The 21,151-nt window shown below is 43.1% G+C and overlaps 1 protein-coding gene across 2 annotated transcripts in view; it reads left to right on the top strand.

The window, feature by feature from the left end:
* Adam23 (ADAM metallopeptidase domain 23) overlaps positions 1-21,151 on the top strand; it is a 147,067-nt gene that overhangs the window by 59,422 nt on the left and 66,494 nt on the right. For both annotated transcript variants that reach the window (NM_001029899.2, NM_001393708.1), the window contains 3 exon segments: positions 10,340-10,403; positions 19,372-19,454; positions 20,869-20,932. In NM_001029899.2, the coding sequence (NP_001025070.2) occupies positions 10,340-10,403; positions 19,372-19,454; positions 20,869-20,932 (211 nt within the window).

The raw sequence follows: 21,151 nt of genomic DNA on the forward strand, positions 1-21,151 counted from the left end.
ACCCTCTTTGACGTCTCATGAAGATTGTATCTCATGATGAAGTTTAGGTAGTAGACTTGAGGATTTTTACCCCAAGCCAAACAAAACCCACAAAGCAAACAACCACCTTACAAAATGTGGCAATAGAGCAGTTAAGAGCGCTGACTGCTCTTCCAGAGGTCCTGAGTTCAAAATCCCAGCAACCGCATGGTGGCTCATAATCATCTGTAATGGGATCCAATGCCCTCTTCTGGTGTGTCTGAAGACAGTGATAGTGTGCTTATATATAATAAATAAATAAATTTTTTTTTGAAAAAAGGGCACTTGTTGCTCTTGCAAGGGTCCCAGGTTCCATTTCCAGGATCCATATGGGAGCTCACAGTCACCCCTGAGTCCAGTTCTAGGGGACCTGACATCCTTTTCTGACCTACGTAGGTACAAGGCATACACCTGGTACACATACGTACATGCAAGAAATACACTCTTATTCATAAAAAAAATCTAGAAAATATGTAAAAGTGTTAACGGTAGAATCCTGTAGTCACAGTAGAAGAGACTCATATCTTTTTTTAAAATATTCCACTAGGAAAGGTCTTGCCTAGAATTGAGAGGAGGCTTCCTCATTTTAATCTGCTTAGGCTCACACTGATAAAATGTCATAAACCGAGCAGTTAACTTTGGTGCCTGGCAGACTTAGATGCTGGTGAAGCCTTTCTCTTGCTAGCATGAGACTGTCTTGCTGAGAAAGAAAGCAAGGGTGCTCTCTGGGGTCTCTTCTCCGACTTCCAACTCTCTGCTTCCTGCTTCCCTTTTCTTCTCCCTTTGGGCTGCTTGGAAGACTTAGGCCCTTACTCATGACTCATGCTAACTGGCTTCTGCTTAAAAGAGCATCGATCCCGTCATGAGATCTCCATGTCATGACCTTATTATGTATGGGCGCTGTGGTAGGTGCACTCGCCATGAGATGGGTAGGTTGGTGAAACTTATGAGCGTTTCTTTCTTTTTTATTGTATAATATTATATTTATTATGATATTTTCATGTCTGTGTGAGGGTGTTGGATCCCCTGGAACTCAAGTTACAGACAGGTATGACCTGCTATGTGGGTGCTGGGAATTGAACTCAGATCCTCAGGAAGAGCAGCCAGTATATTCTTCTTTTTTTTTTTTCTCTTTTTTCTTTTTTTTCGGAGCTGGGGACCGAACCCAGGGCCTTGCGCTTGCTAGGCAAGCGCTCTACCACTGAGCTAAATCCCCAACCCCCAGCCAGTATATTCTTAACCACTGAGCCATGTCTCCAGCTTTTTCATGCTTGTTGTTTTGGTGGGGGAGCATTATTTAGTATGTTCTCCCGCATTCGTAGGCATCTCAATTCTTGACTCTTGTCTGGGTCCAGAATTCTGACTCTAGCAGATTTATGATTTTTTGCTATGGCTTCCTTGGATGTGAATCAGGTAATTGAGAGTCCGTCTCTTTCTCTGCCATCTCTAATCCAAACCTCTCATGGTCTTGGAACCTATCTTGACACGTAGTAAATTCATTGCCGTGGATCATATACAGTTAATTCTAGAATTTATACCAGGGCACTAAAAATGTCTGGTTTTAAAGATTACCCTATAAATAGATCCCCTGAAAGACCCAAATAGAATAGTTTCTTCTTCTTTTTTTTTCTATGTCAGTCTCTCTGGGATTTATCTGCTTCTGGAATGTTACAAAGGTTTTTGCTTTTGATCCACATATTGAGAGTCACTTTGTGAATGTGAGATTGTTGACCTGGGAAGAAACTTTAAGAGCCATGCAATGGAAGTTGTCTGGCTGGAGACATTTATAGAGATTGTTTTCAAACTCTGACCTATAGATCTGTTCTGCATTTGCGAGCCAGTTGCGATTTCGCTTTGTTACAGGCAGGCTACATCAATATAGAAGAAGAAATGTGTTTACCTCTAAAATATTGAAAATGATTTTAAGATACATTTTTAGAATGCCATGCGCAAACAAGTGCTCTAAATAGCCTTTAAAAGATAAAAATCCAGTTTTAATATTATGCAAAATGTCTAGACTCTATAATTAGACTGAGATAGATTAAATTACTGACTTCTAATCACTATTTTATACACGTCTCAAAGTGACATTAATTGCTCTCCAATTTGCTAATTATAAGATAGTCTTGCAGGACGGGCTCTAATTTCTCCCTGTTATCCTTGGTTTTTAGCATTTTTATGATAAAGCACGTTAATGTGACCGTGAGGTTTTAGATTTATTTTAGTCACAGTGAAGCCATCGTTTTGTAGACCAGTTAGATTAGTTAACACAAATGCAGCTTTGGCAGGTCCTGATTCTTGGCCTTCAGGATTTGTTTGTTTCTGTGTAAGAGGGTGTTTTGTTAGTTATTAGTCTGACCTGTAGAAAGGATATCTTGAAAATGGAGGCATTCTCTTTTGCTTGAGGTATGTAGAATTATGTAGACTTGGGAGAAAGCAGCTTTCTACAGTGTGTAGGTCACATGGATGGAGCTGTTTCTTCAGTACCTTCTGGAAAAGATTGGCCTACAGGTGCCTGAGAGTTCCCACACATTGTTTGACAGAGTGTCCCCACCAGACTGACTGTGTGTGCCAGCAGTGTATAGCTTCCCATGAAGCAACCTTTGTTTGTAGGGGGTGTATCATCTACTCCTGGGTCACTGGCAAAAATGACTTAAAGGAAGGAGGGTTTATTTTGGCTTATGGTTTGAAAGGGTTCCATCCTGTCATGGTGAGGATGGCATAATGGAGCAGCCCAGTTCATAGAGATGAGATTGTGTGGCAAAGGCTCTTAACATCCCGAGGAAACAGGGAGCAGGAGGTAATCCTGCCCTCCTTAGGGGCCTACTTCTACCAGCTGGATCTCCGTAAGGTCCCATACTTTCTCAGAAATTGTTGAATTGTTGAATAACCAGCAGTAGCTGGGATTGCTTTCAGAGTCAGACCATACAATCGTACAGCGACTGCTGGTTGGAGGTTTCTTTAAGCATCCTGGAATCCAGTGTTCCTGGTTTTTGTAAGGGACTAAGTAGCTTTACCAGTGTGAGGAACTTCTCCCAGATCTCAGAGATTGTGAGCACCAGGATATGTTTAGTTAAGGTTTTCTTGAGGGACTAAGGCTAAACATTAAACCCAAAGATCCACAATTAGTCAGCTAAGGAATGACACTAAGTTTCACGATCCTCTCCAGGGGAAAGGATTCCTCCTAAAGATGTTACACAAGAATGGGCAGGTTTCTGGCAAATTCCTTCTGGAAGTCTGTTGCCTTACTAATATTTTGAAACCATCCATCTGGGAGAATGAAAATTGTCCTTAGAGAAATCAGTCGTGCTCTAGGTAAATCATAAATGTTTAAAAAGCAATTCAAGGCTGGTGAATAATATTTTGATGCTATGGTTGCGCTCAGGGTTTAGAACTGCCTGAAGGTCATTTTTCTGAATGATAATTAAAAAATAACCTGTATGTTGTGTGTGTGGTAGTAATTCTGTGTTTGCATGAGGAAGCTGTTGAGGTCACTCTTTCCTTCCCTACAGCCTCTTCTCTCCCCTTTTTCCTCAATTATATTATTTGTCACAGTGCTGTGCTGTGACTGATGTGACAGTTCCATCCTTACACAGAGGAAGAACCTTGGCTCTATTGTCTCCATGTCTCTGGTTTATGCACGGGGAGTCCATGCTTGGGAAGAATGCTACTTTCTGTGTAGCACAGGTAGATGGCTTCAGAGGATCTTCTTGTGTTGGGTTGTGCTGATTCTTTCTCAGTCTTTGTGTCTTGAGAATTTGTCTGTGACATTTTATTGTCAGTTCAGCTGTGCAGGTTCAGGTTGTGGCAACCCAAGCAGAAAGCAGGGGCTAGCTTCCCTAGGTAGGAAGAGAGCCCCTAAAAGATAACTGTGGTGTTCTACGAAAACCTTACTATTAAAACAAGACAAAGCTGCAAAGGAGAGGCTAGAGAGGGGGCTTAGATTGCACAGTGCTTGCTGTATAGTGGGGTGGGGGTGGGGGGCTGGAGGTCGATTTCTAGCACCCCAGTGTAAAGGCTGGGGTAGTGGTGTGGTTATAAACCCAGTCCAGGGAGGTGAATGCAGCTGGATCCCTAGGGCTCGCTGGCCAACTAGTCTAGCCAATCAGTGAGCTCCAGGTTCAGTGACAGACCCTGTCTCAAAAAATAAGGTGGAGAGAGACTAGGGAAGACACACAGTGTTGACTCTTCATGTATCACACGTTCGTTCTCTCTCTCTCTCTCTCTCTCTCTCTCTCTCTCTCTCTCTCACACACACACACACACACCCCTGTTTATACCTACAAATATAACTGGCCTTTGCCTAATGGATTTTTCCAGCATATATATGTATGCATATATATTTAATTTCCAATAAAAATTAAAGAAATGGGAAAATTAATCTTTTATTTCTCTTAATTGTTGAATTCTCTTCTTCCCCCTGCTTCATTCAATCTCCAGCAATTAATCAAATGAGTGAAGGAGAGTTTCAGCTCCAGGGTCTCATATGTGGATAGACTTTTTCCTTGTGTGTGTGCTGGTTTCTTGCAGCTCTGTCCTGCTGCTAACATTAATTACCTTGCTGATGGCTCTAATTGACCCAGTAAAGGAGCTTCTCCGTGTTCAGCCTGCCCCAGGTCCTGAAGACCTCGGATTCTTTGTGAGCACAGGAAGTAACACTTGCCTTCAGCTTTTACAAATAGTCTTCCAAATTCAGGTTCTCATCAACTCCTTTGAAAGGTCCATGTCCTTGCCTAATGTAAACCTGTGTAGTGTCCCAAACCTGCCTTTTAACCACCCCACCCTCTCCTGCATGCCCAGGAGCAGTTGTCTAACAGAAAACAGACCATAGGTTTCTTTCGCTGTGTGTGTGTGTGTGTGTGTGTGTGTGTGTGTGTGTGTGTGTGTGTGTGTATGTGTGTGTGTGTGTGTGTGTGTGTGTGTATGTGTGTGTGTGTGTGTGTGTGTGTGTGTGTATGTGTGTGTGTGTGTGTGTGTGTGTGTGTGTGTGTGTGTGTGTTGGCTGTTTTTGTTTTTCAAGAGAGAGAAAGACCAGGACATTGTGTGGGTGGATGGGGATCTGGGAGGAGTTGGGGGAGAGGAAATAATATGACCAAAATACAAAGCTCCTGGATTAGCCAGTTCATACACTGCAGGCTTTGACGTCCTTTGCCAAATGGCCCTCTGGAGTGGTAGTTGTCTAACAACCTTGCCAGCACTTCCTACTGTCATTCATTTTTATTTTCTAAAGGGATTGAATAAATGTTCTCTTATGTTATTTTAATTTTCAAGTCTATTATTGCTATAATAGTTGTACATTTGTATATGTCACCCTTGGCATTTTGTGTTCAGTTTTTGCATGAGTTGCTCCTTGAATATTTGATTTTGTGGGTGCCTTTTGTCTGCTTCTCTCTTGTTATTGTTTTCTCTGAAGACCCAACCTGAAGAGGAGGAAATCTTTGTTTTTAACTTGTTTTGCAAGTATTTTTTAAACCCCTTTGTTTTGAACTGTAGGGTGCCTTAACAAATTTTCTCTATTTTCGTAGTTTATTTTTTATAGTTTTATCAGTGCTTTTGGGTATATGGTCATATATTCAAAGACCTCTCTTCAATGTTTTTGTGGATTTCTCTACTCCCCTTATGGTTCTTGTGATGGCTTGTATATGCTCAGCCCAAGGAGTGGCTCTATTAGAGGGCGTGGCCCTGTTGGAGTAGGCGTGTCACTGTGGGTGACTTTGAGACCCTCATCCTAGCTGCCTGGAAGTCAGTATCCTGCTAGCACCTTCAGATGAAGATGTAGAACTCTCAGCTCCTCCTGCACCAGGCCTGCCTGGATGCTGCCGTGCTCCTGCCTTGGTGATCATGGACTAAACCTCTAAACCTGTAAGCCAGCGCAATTAAATGTTGTCCTTATAAGAGTTGCCTTGGTCATGGTGTCTCTTCATAGCAATAACACCCACACTAGGACAGCTCTACTTTAAACAACCTTAATAAATAGAGTCTTGGTTTGCTATAGGGTGTAGGATGGCCGTCTGTTTTTCCCAATATTTAGTAACATGACTGAAATATGTGGATTCTCCATTCCTTTTCTTTCTGGACTTATTTCCTGTTTTATGACCTCCTGATGGCTTTCAGTTTTCCACTCTTTGTAGATTTCAATGTCATTCTGAACTCGAGACTTTTCTGAGGTTCTTCTGGGCCGAGGACCAGGCCCCAGCTCTTCATCTACGTTCCTGTAGTGCTGACACAAGTCCTTGTTTCGTTGCTTTATTTGAGAAAATGACACACATTTTTCTTTAAGATGAACTTTAGAGTCATTTGTCATGTTAAAAAAAAATAACCTCTTGAGATTTTGTATGGAATTGCAGTAACGTTCAAGTGGGGTGAGGGTAGCGGATATTGTTACATTGTTACCACATGGGCTGTCCCCATGGGGAATCAGGGAACTGCTTCACTCAGTCAGGACGTGTCTTAGGGCTTATTTTATTTTTTAAACTAAGAATTTGCTGTTAACTTCCTGTGTATTTTTCTTCATGTTTATTTATACTTGCTTATTCTTGGGGTATTTAAGTATTAACATTTATATGTGCAACATCTATCTATCTATAGTTACACACACACACACACATACACACACACATATGTAAAGTTTGGTATCATTTTGCAAAGCCTCTCCCTATATTATCTCTAGATAGGTTTTGCTGGCCTGTATAGAAATACGTGCTTCATGTTCATCTTGTAACTGACCACCTTACTGAAAACTTAACTATTTCTGATTGATTTTTTCTATTGGCTTCTTTTTGATTCCTTCGGCCATTCTCTCATTCCTCTGGAATGTGGTGTGAATGAAGTGCCATTTTAAAAACAGGTTGAAAATGAAAGATGCAGGGAGTTTTCTCCCCAAGACTGGTACGGGCTCGTCTTGGAAGAGCTGCCTTTTCTGGATGGAACGCCACTGCTCAGGCTGACAGCAGACCCTGGCTCTTGGAGACACTGGGAACCATAGAAGGATTTCACTGCTTCCTGGGCAGCTCTGTTGGGAGTTGCGTCACGCTGGCTGGTCAAGCCCGTGGGGCTCTTCCCCTTTGCACTACACACTTACGGCCTGTCTCAGGTTTCCCATCTGACTCTTCGTCCTTTCCGTTCTCCACTGTGAATCCACGGCCCCATGTTTCCTTTCTTCCTTTTTCGATGTTTTCAGAATGGTATTGCAGTCCATGGGCTCCTCGCCAGAGACCTAAGGAGCACCTGTGCTCCGAATTTCCAGTATGGCCTCTCGTGTCCTTTGGAAAGCCCTCGAATCCCTTTACAACCCTCCCGTGTCTTCAGCCCCTCCGCCCTTTCCATCCTCCCTTGCTAGGATTGTCTCTGCCTGCAGCTCTGTTCACATGAGCTGGGCCCACACTCTTCAGCCTTTGCCTAGCCGCCATCTTTGTCTAGCTTAACACTAAGCCTCTGTTCACCTCAGGTATCACTGCTCCAGCCTTCAATCCCAGCCTCCCCACCCCACTGTCTTTTCGCCCAGTTTATACTTAAAGGAATACACTTTGTCCCCCACTCTTGAGGAAGGGCAGAAGCATAATTGTAGGTAAAAAGCTTGTGCTTGTACGAATGTATTAACCTAAGTGCCTGTGATTGTCTCGTTACTACTTAAGAAAGTTATCATTTGGCAAATTAAAAATATCACAAGTCGGGGTGGGAAATGTCTTGACAGGTAAAGTTCTTGACTTAAAAGCATAAGGACCTAACTTCAATCCCTAGAACCTGTGTAAAACTGTCCAAATGGTGGCACACGCTGCAGGAAGTGGGGACCATTAGCCAGCCTAGCTGAGCTAGTGAGCACCAGATCCCAGGAAGATAAGGTGGAGAGCCCTTGAGGAAAGAATGAAATTGACCATTGGCCTTCTCTCCCTTTGTCTTCTGTCTCTGTCTCTCTCTCTCACACACACACATGCATGTAATATATATACACATATGTATACACACACGTAACGAGAAAAAAGAGAGAAACTTTTGGTGGACAGAGGGATCAGGCGTAGGGTCTATAAAAGGATCTGCATGGTGACCAGCATTTTTAGTTGAATGAACTAAAAGTTCCAAGGACTGGTGCGTATCGGGGGGAAAGAGACTTCTTAGAGGACTTTGTCAGAGGTCATTTGGGTGAACATGAATACATGTTTAAGTATAGATAGTGTCTTAGTTACCTTTCTGTTCCTGTGACAAAGAACCAAGGCAGCTTAGAAAAGAAAGCTTTTAACCGGGGTTAACATGTCAGAGGGATAGAGTTCATGGTGGGGTAGTTACAGCAATCAAAATAGCTCAGAGTTTACATCTCGGTCTGTAAGTCAGGGTTCAGGCAGAGAGGGAGCTCATTGGGAATGCATGTGTGCCTGTATCCTTTGAAACCTCTAGCTCTATCCCCAGTGACCTCCTTTAACCAGGTCATGCCTCACAATCCTTCCCAGCTTCATCAACTGGAACCAAGTATTCAAATACATGAGCCTAAGGAGGCCATTCTCATTCAAACCAGCACAAACCTCAGCTCTGTTTCCGTGTTGTAAAGGCTGTCCTTTGGTGCACATGGGACGTGCTAGATGCAGCCGAGCTCCTGATCATCCTCTTCCAAGCTTCCCGTGGAGTCACTGTAGGGTGCCTCGGACATTGCTCTGAAATACATGCAGAATCAGAGTCTTCCTATTCTTCAGCTAGAGCAGTTTGATATTTTCTTACAAATAAACCTACTGTTGAGTTACTTCTAGAAAGTCTGAACAGTATCTCTTCATTCTGTAGAAGTGGGAAAAAAGACCTACATTTAGGATGCATAAGTGATCAGGGATGGGCTCATGCCTCCTAGATGGAATAAGTGGCCCAGAGGTGTGAGTTGTCACGCCTCTCATTCACTCCTGGTGGCAGATCTGGACACCCTGCTGTCCTAACCCAGCCCTCTGCACTGGGCACAGAGCACCTTGCACTGCCCTCGGTTCTGAAAACCCCGCTGGGTGTACAGAGCGGCTGGAATCAGGTGCGTCATGCTTGCTCTGACGGACGGACGTTCATCCGATCAACTACCGCAACCCTCATGGTGCTTGTTAGTGTAAGTAGCACAGTGGGGGAGGGGATTGGTTAGTTAGTCTAGGTAGGAGGCCTCAGTTAGGGGGCGCAGCCTCAGGCAGTAAACCACCTGGAGGCGGATGTCGCTAGATACTTTCTGCACACACTGTCAACATTTCCAGGCAGACCACAGGAAGGCTTCGCAATTCCAATGGGTCTGAGGCACTGGCCCTTACCAAGAAAGCTCACACCCACAACCAAGAGCTTATTGCCCATGTTTACAGTGGAGGATGCATTTAAAAAGGACGAGTTGAAGGTGCAGTGGTGACAGTCATAGCGCCCAACACGGAACCCCAGTGCTGATCTCTAGGCCAGGTTCTGCACGCTTGTGGTTTGACACCTCCATTCATGGGCTGTGCTAGGTCTAAACCCTACTCTGACTTCAAAGTTTATGTTCTTAGAGCTTTAAATTCAAATTTATCTTTTAAGCATGATTTTGGGTCTGATGTTTATATTGTATGTGCGTGCACACACATACTCATGGCTCAGAGGACAACTTTGAGTAGTCCGTTCTCTCCTTCCACTGGGAGATCTGGGGCTTGAACTCAGGTTGTTGGGTTTGTGTGGCAAGTGCTTTTGTCCTTTGGCCTTATGCATTTTTAAATGGACTTGAAAATTCAAAATAACATTAACTCATAGTACATTAGAATTGTGAAATTCAAATATCATTCTCCATAAATAACTTCCCCAGGACAGCACCACACTCACTTGTGTATAAATTGCTGACGGCAGAGTCATTATTGCCGCAGGGACCACGCAGCTGTCAGAGCTGCCGTGCTTACTCTCTGGGCTTTATGGGAAGTGCTTGCCAGATCTTTACCGTATTCCTCCCCGCTGATCCACACTTAAAGACATTTCCATTAGAGCATTGTGTGTGCGTGCGCGCGCGTGTGTGTGTGTGTGTGTGTGTGTGTGTGTGTGTGTGTGTCTGTGAGTGACAGGGCTTGTCTTCTACATGCAACTTGGTTTGATAGTTTTGATTGATATGTCCAGTAGGTGCGGAATCTGAGGGCGTCCTTTCGATTGCCTACGTTTTATGTCTTTGAGTCTAGACTGAGGATCCTTTTTCTTTTTTTGCTGGATGCTATTTTAAGACTTGACCACAGCCTCCTTTGCCCAGACTGTGGACTGCAGATCTGTGGTTTTCATGCCCCTGGCATCCATTTATTGAGTGGTTTTCAAACCTCTAGCATTTGGTTGCAGAAATCACTCTGTCTTCTTTCCTCTGCAGTGGTTTACTATCTTCGGACTACGTGGAGATCCACTATGAGGACGGGAAGCAGATGTACTCTAAGGTATAGTGAAGGGGCCGGATCTCCTGCAGCGTAAAGCACATTCATCCCACAGCTGACTGGTGCTCATGGTACTGTTCGAGAAGACCACTTGGCCTCCTATGCCAGGGAACTAATTTACTGAGGAAGAATTCACGAGAACTTAAAATGCTGAGGCAGTGTTGTGGTAAAAATTAAAACAGGCTTCACCGCTTCCCGTGCATCACTGCTCCACCCTGGTCCCCTGTTAATTCTCAGACCCTAGCAGTCACTCCCTAGTGTTAGTTCTGGAACCATAGGGCCATATAGAACTAACATTAATTTATCTCAGTGCTGGCTGGTTCCAGTGTGGCACCACACCACACTAGCCTAGCTGTCTTCTAGCCCCAGCTGTCTTTGCTCCCACTGCTAGTCACCCTGGCCAGCCCTGTTTATCTCAGTGCTGGCTGGTTCCAGTGTGGCACCACACCACACTAGCCTAGCTGTCTTCTAGCCCCAGCTGTCTTTGCTCCCACTGCTAGTCACCCTGGCCAGCCCTGACCAGCCCTGACCAGCCCTGACCAGCTGAGAATGCTGGTCCCAGCTACCTGATAACATCAAGACTCAACAAACTGTAACCCAACAATCAGATTTATGTGTTAAATTCTCAATCTATGATACGGCCACAGATTAAATTCACTGCCAATTAATAAAGATAGAAACCACCCACCTAGACAAGATAAAATTGACTACCTGGAGTGGAATCATCTTCTTCCGTTGTCCCCATCTTGATTCATCTCTCTCTCCTCCTCCTCCTCCTCCCTCCTTCTGTATACGCAGGGCCTAAGAGAATTTCATTGTTTTGATTGATTTTACATTCATTACTTTATTGAATGGCCAGATGAGCTTTATAGTCTCCTATCAGCACTGAAAATACCATTTGGGTATCCCTTACCTAAAAGACTTGGGGCCAGAAGTCTGTTGGCTTTAAACTTTTTAAAAAACTATTTGCCTGTATGTAGTGATGCTTGGGGACAGGGCTCAAAATTCATTCATGTGTCACCTACACCTTATACACACAGCTTGCAGGGTAATCTCGTTCATTTTAGATAATTTTGTTCATGAAATGGTTTTGTGTATGGGTTTTCCACCCCTGCTGCCAAGCTGGTTTTGCAGGGTTTGGAGACTTCTGGATTAGGAATACTTAGCCAGGATCATGGCCACGGAATCAGAATTGTAAGGTTGGATGACCCCTTGCAGTGACAGTTTAGTGCAAGCAACTGATGCCCAAGGGTAGAAGGCACCAAAGGGTAGAAGGTTTCAAAATGAGACCTGGGATTATTCTTTCCCCACCCCTTCTTGAGGGCCTGTAACTCAGTGTCTTAGTTAGGACTTCATTGCTGTAAGAGACACCATGACCAGGCAGCTCTTATAAAGGAAAACATTTAATTGGGGCTGGCTTACAGTTTTAGAGGTTCAGTCCATTATCATCATGGTGGGAAGCATGGCAGCGTGCAGGCAGACAGGGTACTGGAGAAGGAGCTGAGAGGTCTACATCTGATCCAAAGGCAGCAGAAGGAGACTGAGTGACGCAGGCCAGACTTGAGCGTGTATGACCCCAAAGCCCCACCTCCACAGCGACACACTTCCTCTAAAGCCACACCTCCTCCAATAAGGCCACACTTCCTAATAGTGCCACTCCCTATGGCCAGGCATCCAAACACATGAGTCTATGGGTGCCGAACCAATTCAAACCACCACACCGAGGTTGGCCACCAACTTGGGGTTCACTTGCCTTAGTCTCATGCTGAGATTACAGGCATGCGCTGTTATACCCAACTTTGTTTTGTTATTTAATTTTATTTATTTGTTCTCTCTGGGTACCACTGCATGGTAGGCAGTGTTGTACAATTGTGCTGTAGCCCTAGTCCTTCCCTACTTTACCCTCTTGGCAGGCCCCTGAGGTGGGTACTCTTATTCCTGCAGTAAAATGAACATACAGAGGTGCAGAGAAGGGGGCAAGCCCACTCAGGGCCATCACAGGTTGTCACATAAAGGTAATTTCACATACCTGACATTCTTCAAGGGGAGGTGATCTTTTCTTCTCACCAGGCAGGACCAATAAAGAAAAAATGGGGTTCAACGGAAGCAAGAGAGAGATTATCGGTAGTGTGTGACAAGCAGAGATTTCCATGAGTCAGGCAGAAAATCCACAGGATGGGCACAGAAAAGAATTTAGGACTTTTAGTGGCTGTCCAGGTGCCATGAATGTTTAGTAATGCCCACATAAACCACAGATGTTGGGAAGGAAACAAGAAACCAGTAATGGGGGGAGATGCGATTTGTGTTTTGCTGACAGCTGACGAATGTCAGCATAGCAGTGGCAGTTCTCACATGCAGACCTGCATGGTTGTGAGCCAGGGAACCTGGGTTTCTTAGCCCATATTGTATTCTTTTGGCACATGCTTGTAAGTGACCGTCACTGGAAACACTGATCATGGCCGTGGTGTGTCTCAGGACTTAGGTCTGTCCGGTTAATGATTGGTACATTTGCCATGTGCTTACTACTGTCAGCTCTCTCCTCCAGCTGCATCTGGGAGTTTCAAATCTCCCCGAGACTAACACCGCAGAGTGGAAAGGGACCGTTAGTGCCAACTCAAGTGTGGGAATGGTGCTTGCTGGCATTTGTACAAAACCACGCTGCTGTTGGCTGTGCCAGTGCTCTGAGCACGGCGTGTGCTGACTTATGAGCCTGGAAGAGAGGAGATCACACAAGGCCTCTCCAGACCCAGCAGATGGGCCACCTCTGCAGCCTCAGTAACCCGACCCAAACCTTTATCTAAGACGCTCAGTATTTTTTTTTAGAAGTACAATAGCTAATTGGTGTACGGAGTTCATTTGAGGTACCCCAAATGAGGTCTTCCTATTAATAAGATATTCCAAGCCTCCTGTGGTTGGGACATATTTAAAGCAAAAGCTACATCAACTCTGGAAAGTGTGTTCACTATAGTTTGACTTTACATTCATCCCTTTTCTTTCATTTCCTCTAAAACAGGTCTATACCCAAATTGCCTCATCCTTAGATAATGGGTTAATGGAAACATCCTCATTTTTCTTATGTGTATATAAACATATATGCCCCAAGCATATGCTATGCACACATTCCATGCTAAATTTATAAAATCTAGTGATCATATAAATGCTTTAGTATACACGAAACCTTTATTGGCCCTGGATCATTATTTTTAAACTGTATAATGTTCTTCTAACTTGTTATTATTTATTTAAAAATATTTTAATATTTAGTTTGCTTCCACCCTTGCCTGGTGTTTCCTAAGGAAACACTTCCCAGATGGGGTCTGAACACAGTCTTAGTAATTGCTGCAAGTTTAATTTTTAAGAATAAGGCTCTCTGGATCAAAGAGTTGTATATATTTTATGACTTTTGATCACAAGGACAATTTTTGCTTCTGAAACCATGAGAAAATTTTGCATATGTTCACATTCCCATGCATACATACATTTAAAAGCATTTAAAAATAGGCTTTACAAAGATTTGGCTCTACCGTGTAGAAGGAAGCCTTTGTGAGGAGCGCCAGGAAAGGAAGCATATGTGTAGGAGCGTCAAGGTTTCTCATCCATCCCATAAGCTGGTCTCTGCCCGAGGGCTGGAGAAATGGCATGTGGGCTGTTATTTCACCAGAAGAGCCTAGAATCATAAACAGCCTGTGAGGGCTTTGAGGTAAAATATAGATGTGGATACTTAAAGTACTCGGAGAGTTAATATGAAAATCCCAATGCATAGTATTCTGAGAGCAAGCACTGTTACAGTTTTTCATTTTATTGTGCCACGCAATCCCCCATTCCCACTTCTAGATAAGGGATATGTATGTATATGTGTATGTGTACATATATGTATATATCTTTCACTGAATGAAAGTGGGCTGAAAAGAGAAACGAAGATAGGAACCAGAGAGACGAAGACAAAAGCAAGCAAGCAAGCAAACAAACAAAAAACCCGAAAACCCCAAGTTCATGGTATAGGTACGACGTAGGTGTCTGTGGATGCACACGGAGCAACGTCTATGTACCCAGGCAAGCAGATTTTATTACAATTTCTTCCACTATTCCTTGCACACAGTGTGATATAATGTTCAATAAAGCAACTTTGTTGATTTTATTTTACTTATTTATGTTTTCCTTGGTTTAAACAAGTTTATGGGGGCATAATTTATATACCGTAAAGTACGCAATTAAATTGTTTTTACTATATTTGCAAAATTATTCACCCATTAATATAATCTAATTTTAAAGCATTTTTCATCACCCCACAAAGAAGCATCTTATCTATTAGTAGTCATTCCCTAGAGGCTTTCCTTCCTATCACAGGTAACTGCTAATCTACTTTTCTGCCTCTATAAATTGCCTATTTGGAACATAAATGAAACCCTATAACATGTAGTCCTTTGTGAGTGGTTTCCTTTCCCCAGCTTTATTGAAGTATAATTGAAAAATGCAAATTGTGTATTTAAGGTGTGCAACTTAGGTCTTATACATAAGAATATCACATAGTCAGGCTGTACCAAATGTCATGCTCTGATAAGTGTACACTGAAGCTGATTAACACATCCTCCACTTCCCATAGATATCCACGTTAGTGAGAACATTTAAAAATCTACCTCATAGCAGATTTCAAGGATATAATACAGTAACTGTAGTCACTTTGTGGTACTTTCTGTCTCCACAGTATATTCTACTCACATAACTAAAACTTTATCCCCATCGACTAATCCCTCTTCATTTGCTGAATTGCCCCTTGCTCCTGACAAGCACTGTTGCACCCTCTGTCCCATGAGTTTGACTCTCATGCAACCTATGGGGGTTTGTTCAGCATTTGTCTTTATTGAACTGTTCCATTTAGCACAGTGTCCCAGCATGTTGCCATAGTGGCAGGATTTCCCTCTTTCCAAGGCTGGTCAGTATTCCATGGTGGACACATTTCCCCATTTGTGCATCCATCAATTTTCCCAGCTTGGCCACACAAATGAAACTGAGGTGAACATGCACTGCAGTCTCTCTTTGAGATTCAGATTTCCTTTTTTTTCTGGTGGATCTCCATTCTTCAATTGGCCATACCTGTCTGTAGTTTTACCAGCAGTCTACAAATGTCCCTTTGTCCCCCACAGCCACTCCAGCATGTATCCCTTGTCTTTTTCACAATAGCCATTCTAGTAAGTGGGAGGTATAGCTCACTGTAATTTAATTTTGTATTACTCTGATTACCTTAGGTGCCTTTCTTCGTGAGTGAAAATGTACGTCCATGGAGCCAAGGATGTGTGTGCCAAGGATGCTTGTCTACAAATATGAAGGCCCAAGTTTTAATCCCTGACACTCTTATACAATGCCAGATATGTCTATGCTTGGTCAGAACACCAACATTGGGGAATGGAGACTGGGAGATTCTGAGAGCTCCCTGGCCTGCCAGCCTAGGCGAATGAGCAAACTTGTGGGTCAGTGGGAGACCCTGTCTCAAGGAATAAGGTGGAGAGGCATACAGAGCACCTGATGTCCTGCTGTGGCTTCTGCATACTTATGGATAGGCCCACACACACTTCCATGCCTACATCTCACACACACACACACACACACACACACACACAGAGACACACACACAGACAAACACACACACAGACACACACAGCCGCACACACTCACACATACTTACACGCACACTCACACACACATTCACACACACACAAACACACACAGAGACATATACACAGACACATAAACACAGACTCACACAAACTCACACACACAAACACACACAGACACAAACACACACTCACACACACACAGACACACACACAAACTCACACACAGACACAAACACACTCACACACACAGACACACACACTCACACACACAGACACACACAGACTCACATACACTCACAGACACACACAGACACAAACACACTCACACACACAGACACACACAGACTCACTCACACACACACACACACACACACACACACACACACACACACGGCCAGACAAAAACACGTTCACATACAAACATGCACATCACTATTCACGGTAGCATTATTTACAGTAGTCCAGAGATGTAGGCAGTTACAGTGGTACATTGGTGGATGAATGAATAAGAAAAATGTGGTGTATTCTCACACCCATGATTTCTAGTCAGTGGGTAAATATGAGTGCCAGGTTCATCCATGTGGTCACGAATGGTGTGGCACCTCCATTTAAAGGCTGAATACGATTCCATTACTTTTATATCCTGTGAACTAATGTAGACACAGGAAGAAAAATCTCCATTAGTGACAGTATACGGATTCTAAGGAAGCCAGACATTGGAAAGAGTAGAGCAGTAGTTTTTAGGGTCAGGGGCCAGAGCTACAAATGGAAAGATGTAGGTCAAAATTACACATTCTGTAGGACGTATGTGTAGGATCTAGTGTGCAATATGAGGACTCTTGTCAACAACACTGTCATATGATGGAAAATTGCTATGAGCGTAAATTCTAATGTTTTTTCCCATGTACCCACAAGAGCAACTGTGCATGAGTGACAAGACATGCTGGTGTACTTGACCAATAGTCATTTCCTTATACATAAAGCATCATTTCCATATGACACACACACACACACACACACACACACACACACACGCACACACACACGCACACGCATGCACACGCACACACACGCACATATATTGGATCTATATATACATATATATGTATATTCATCAAAAAGTCAGTTCAGTTCTCCTTCTGATCTAGTTTCTGTAAAGCACGTACATCAGTGAGCCTGAGGCACATTCCTGTCCTGTGGGGAGAAGGCTTTACATTCACTTTGTTCTTTTCCTAATCATTATTAGAATCTTCCTCATCACATCATGAGCTTGGGCTGGCTGAAGATCATTGTGCTTATGAGGGCTGTGGCAGCAGAAGGGCAGGAATGCCATCTGGGTGAATAGGAGTCCATGAAGTCCTCTTAAAAGAGCTAACAATAGATTTTATAGAAAATGCCTGATGCTGGAATGGTGTCTGAATTAGCATCAGCAGACGCTAGATGACTCCAGGCCTCTGAGATGCAGGATGAAGTAGTGGGCAGGTTAGCATTTCCACCCAACACATGGCTCTGCTGTGAGGGATGAAAATGAAAGGTTTACCCTCAGAGTACTTGCTTAACTTATCCGTCATAAATACTTTCTTTTCTTTTCTTTTCTTTTTTCGGAGCTGGGGACCAAACCCAGGGCCTTGCGCTTGCTAGGCAAACGCTCTACCACTGAGCTAAATCCCCAACCCCATAAATACTTTTTTTTGTTTTGTTTTGTTTGCATTTATTCATTTATTTTTCATAGTAGCTTTATGAATAAGAACTATTTAATAATTGTTATTTCACTGATACAGCTATGTAAACATTAATAGGAAAAAGAGAGCACCTTGGGTTATAGGTCTAACATAATGACAACACAGATCATGTCTAACCTTGTGATCATCATATATATTCTTCATAGAAACAACCTAATTTTTAGTTGAAAAAGGGTTTATGAGAAGCAATATTCATATACATAACATTACTGCATTGGAATGAAATAGAGATATGCACAACAGGTTTATAGTATACTTCTGAGTTTCCAATATGAAATAAATTTCATCTTCAGTCATAATTTAATGTTCATCCATTTCAAAGTATCAGCATAACAAAAAAGACATTGTGGCATTTTATACATTGAAATTGATCCTCATTCCTCAGTCTAGTCTATTATTATCTCCCTCATCTCCTACTGGTCGTTTTGTTTTCACCATTTGGTCCTTTTCTGTTTTCAAGTCACCCATAAATACTTTTTAATAAGGTAGCAGACATTGTGTGTTTCTAACAGGAGGGTGGTGGTGGTGACAGTAAATGAGGAAGACAGGGAATTTAAGGTCCAATGTAGAAGGCAAAGAAAGAAAGACTTCCATCAGTGTTCCGGGAGGTCTTGAATGGTATCTGTTAATGGGACCCAGAACTCAGTCGACTGGACTGAAGCTGGGGGACGGAAGGCAAACACAAGGGTGTCTATCTTTAGGTACAAAGTAAGCCTGCTCACTGACTTAGGGGGAGCTTAGGCTACTCTTAGCGGATAGGGATGCTAATTGCATATACAAGCAAGGAGACAAAACAATATGTCCCCCCAAATGAAGAATATAGAAGGATAGTGTAGTCAAACTGTAGCACAGCTATGCACACCTTCTGTGACTTCTCAGGGTCACAGCGCAAACACCAAATTGCAGCTTAACTCAAGACGGGCACTGCATACTCAAAGGTCAGAGAGGGTATCACGAGTCTGTAATCGGGAGGTACTTTATTATTTCTTTATGCTTTACTTTAATATCAATTTTATTGATATATATATAACGCAAATACATTGACTATGCTCTTTTATGATTTCTTTCTCTTTTTAATATTTTTATTATTATTTTTTTTTCCGGAGCTGGGGACTGAACCCAGGGCCTTGTGCTCGCTAGGCAAGCGCTCTACCGCTGAGCTAAATCCCCACCCCTAATATTTTTATTATTTAAAGCATTTTAAAATTTAAATATATTTGATCATATTTCCCCTCCCCCAAGTTCTTCCATGGCCTTTACCCTTCCCTGCCCATTCGACTTTAAGTTCTTTCTCAAAAACCTAATAAAACAACAAAGCCCCCTCAAACCAAGAAAACAAGGTAAAATAGCACCGCAAAAGACAACAACAGCAGCCATAGTAAAGGAGTTCACTATATGTCAGTCAGAGACACGGACCATGAGGAGTCACTCCATTAAACACAGGCAAACTTGTTATGCTTAATGCTTTCCCAGCCCTATTTTTAACTTCAAAAATGGGAGTTTCTTGTGCGCACACATTCTCATCATTGGCAGCCTTTCTCTACAGAACGATCGATCGGAAGCAGGGCTGTCAGTGTATAAGAGACAATCAATAAGGCATTCTTTGTTTTGTAGGGCGGAGAGCACTGCTACTACCATGGGAGCATCAGAGGTGTCAAGGACTCCAGGGTGGCTCTGTCGACCTGCAATGGACTCCAGTATGTGGGAATCTTCTCGGGTCCTCCTGACTCCCAGGCTTGCTCATATCCATTCACTCTGTGCAGTTGTTATTTTCAGATATTTTGTATTAGCGACTTTCCTATGTCAGTGATGTGTTGAGGACTAAACACAGAGCAGTTTGAGGGAGATAAGTCCCCTCTGCTTTAACACCTAGACTTTGCAGAAATCTCAGATTAAACAAATGATTACATAGATTAGTGACGCCCATTTTGGTTGATGCTATGAGGGAAAGGATAGGGGCGTGTTAGTTAGCTTTCTGTTACTGAAACAAAATCCCTGAGATAATCAATTTAAGAGAAAAGGATTATTTTCCTTCAAGCCTCGGAGGTTTGAATCCATGATAGGTTGATCTCATGACTTTGGGCCACTTGTGAGGAATCACATCATTGTGCATTGAATGTGTGTTGTGCTGCAGAACTGCTCACCGTGTGACAAGGGGAGATAGTGAAAAGGAGACTGAAGTCCCACAGTGCCCTGCAAGGGCATTTCCCCTAACCCCTACTGTGAGCTAAAGACTTCTTACAAGGCTCCAAGTGATTACCTCATGATAATTCCACTGCCTGCCAGGAGTGATTCCACTCTGAGGTGAAATCAGATCCTTAGTAGTGGATCTGTTGGGACATTTAAGACCCAGACTCTAGCCAGAAGCTTACAGAGTGACTTTCTAGTTGACACAGCGCCTACAGAAATATGGCAAAGGTCATCAGTTGGATTAGATCTAAGTCTAACTAGGGATCGCCTGGGAAGGATGGGATGTTAGAAGGAATTCCCCCATTATCTGGGGGCATACTCAGTGAAACCAGGCATAAACATGTTTAGACCTAGGACGCTGACTTAGCTTTAGACATGAGATGAAAAGGGGTCTTAAAACTCCGTTCTAATGTTATTTTAAAGAAAGTTCATGTCTCCCCAAGTTAAATGTGTTTTTCTTAATGACACACTACTTCATAGGAATTCACAATTTACAAGTGTAAAGATACTCCTGCTAGCCTCTTCAGAGTCAGAGATGGTCTTAGACTATTCTTAGACAATGGGGCGGTCAACTTTCTTTTTTGTGATATATCATTGGTATAACAAGAAATTTGTACTAGTTTCATATTCTGAAACAAGTGAGAGATCTTGTTCCAGATCAATGTTGTCGTTAGTTTATGTCCTGTAGCATTCGTATGCTCTTGGGGATTGTTTTAGACTTCTGTGCTTGCAAGCTGCCTAGTAGTCTCGGGAGTGCTGGGACCATGGGAGGGCTCCATGCAGTTGTTGGGGGTTTACCAGGGACCTGTGTGAAGACATTTGCTCTGAGGCACTCTTGAATGACACTGTCGAGGTGCTCACTTGTCTCTTCTCACTGTTTGCCGCATTTGGTGACTTTCTTCCTGGTTTCTTGTCTTACAGTGGCATGTTTGAGGATGACACTTTCGTGTATATGATAGAGCCTCTGGAGCTGACTCATGATGAGGTGGGTCTGTGACACTGATTTCCTTATGGTGTTTGGTTTTTCCAGCATGTGGAGACAAAACACACTGAAGATCATTTATCCATATGTGATGTCACACTTAGAATGGTACAGTGCCAGGTCCTCATGCTGGTAAGGCCAGAACAGAGGTATGACGATGAGGTATTCTGAAGCAAGGTCATACTTTCCAGTCTTCGGAGAGAACAGGGAGGGCTTTTGTTC

Source organism: Rattus norvegicus, chromosome 9 (genome assembly GCF_036323735.1).
Source record: "Rattus norvegicus strain BN/NHsdMcwi chromosome 9, GRCr8, whole genome shotgun sequence".
NCBI lineage: Eukaryota > Metazoa > Chordata > Mammalia > Rodentia > Muridae > Rattus > Rattus norvegicus.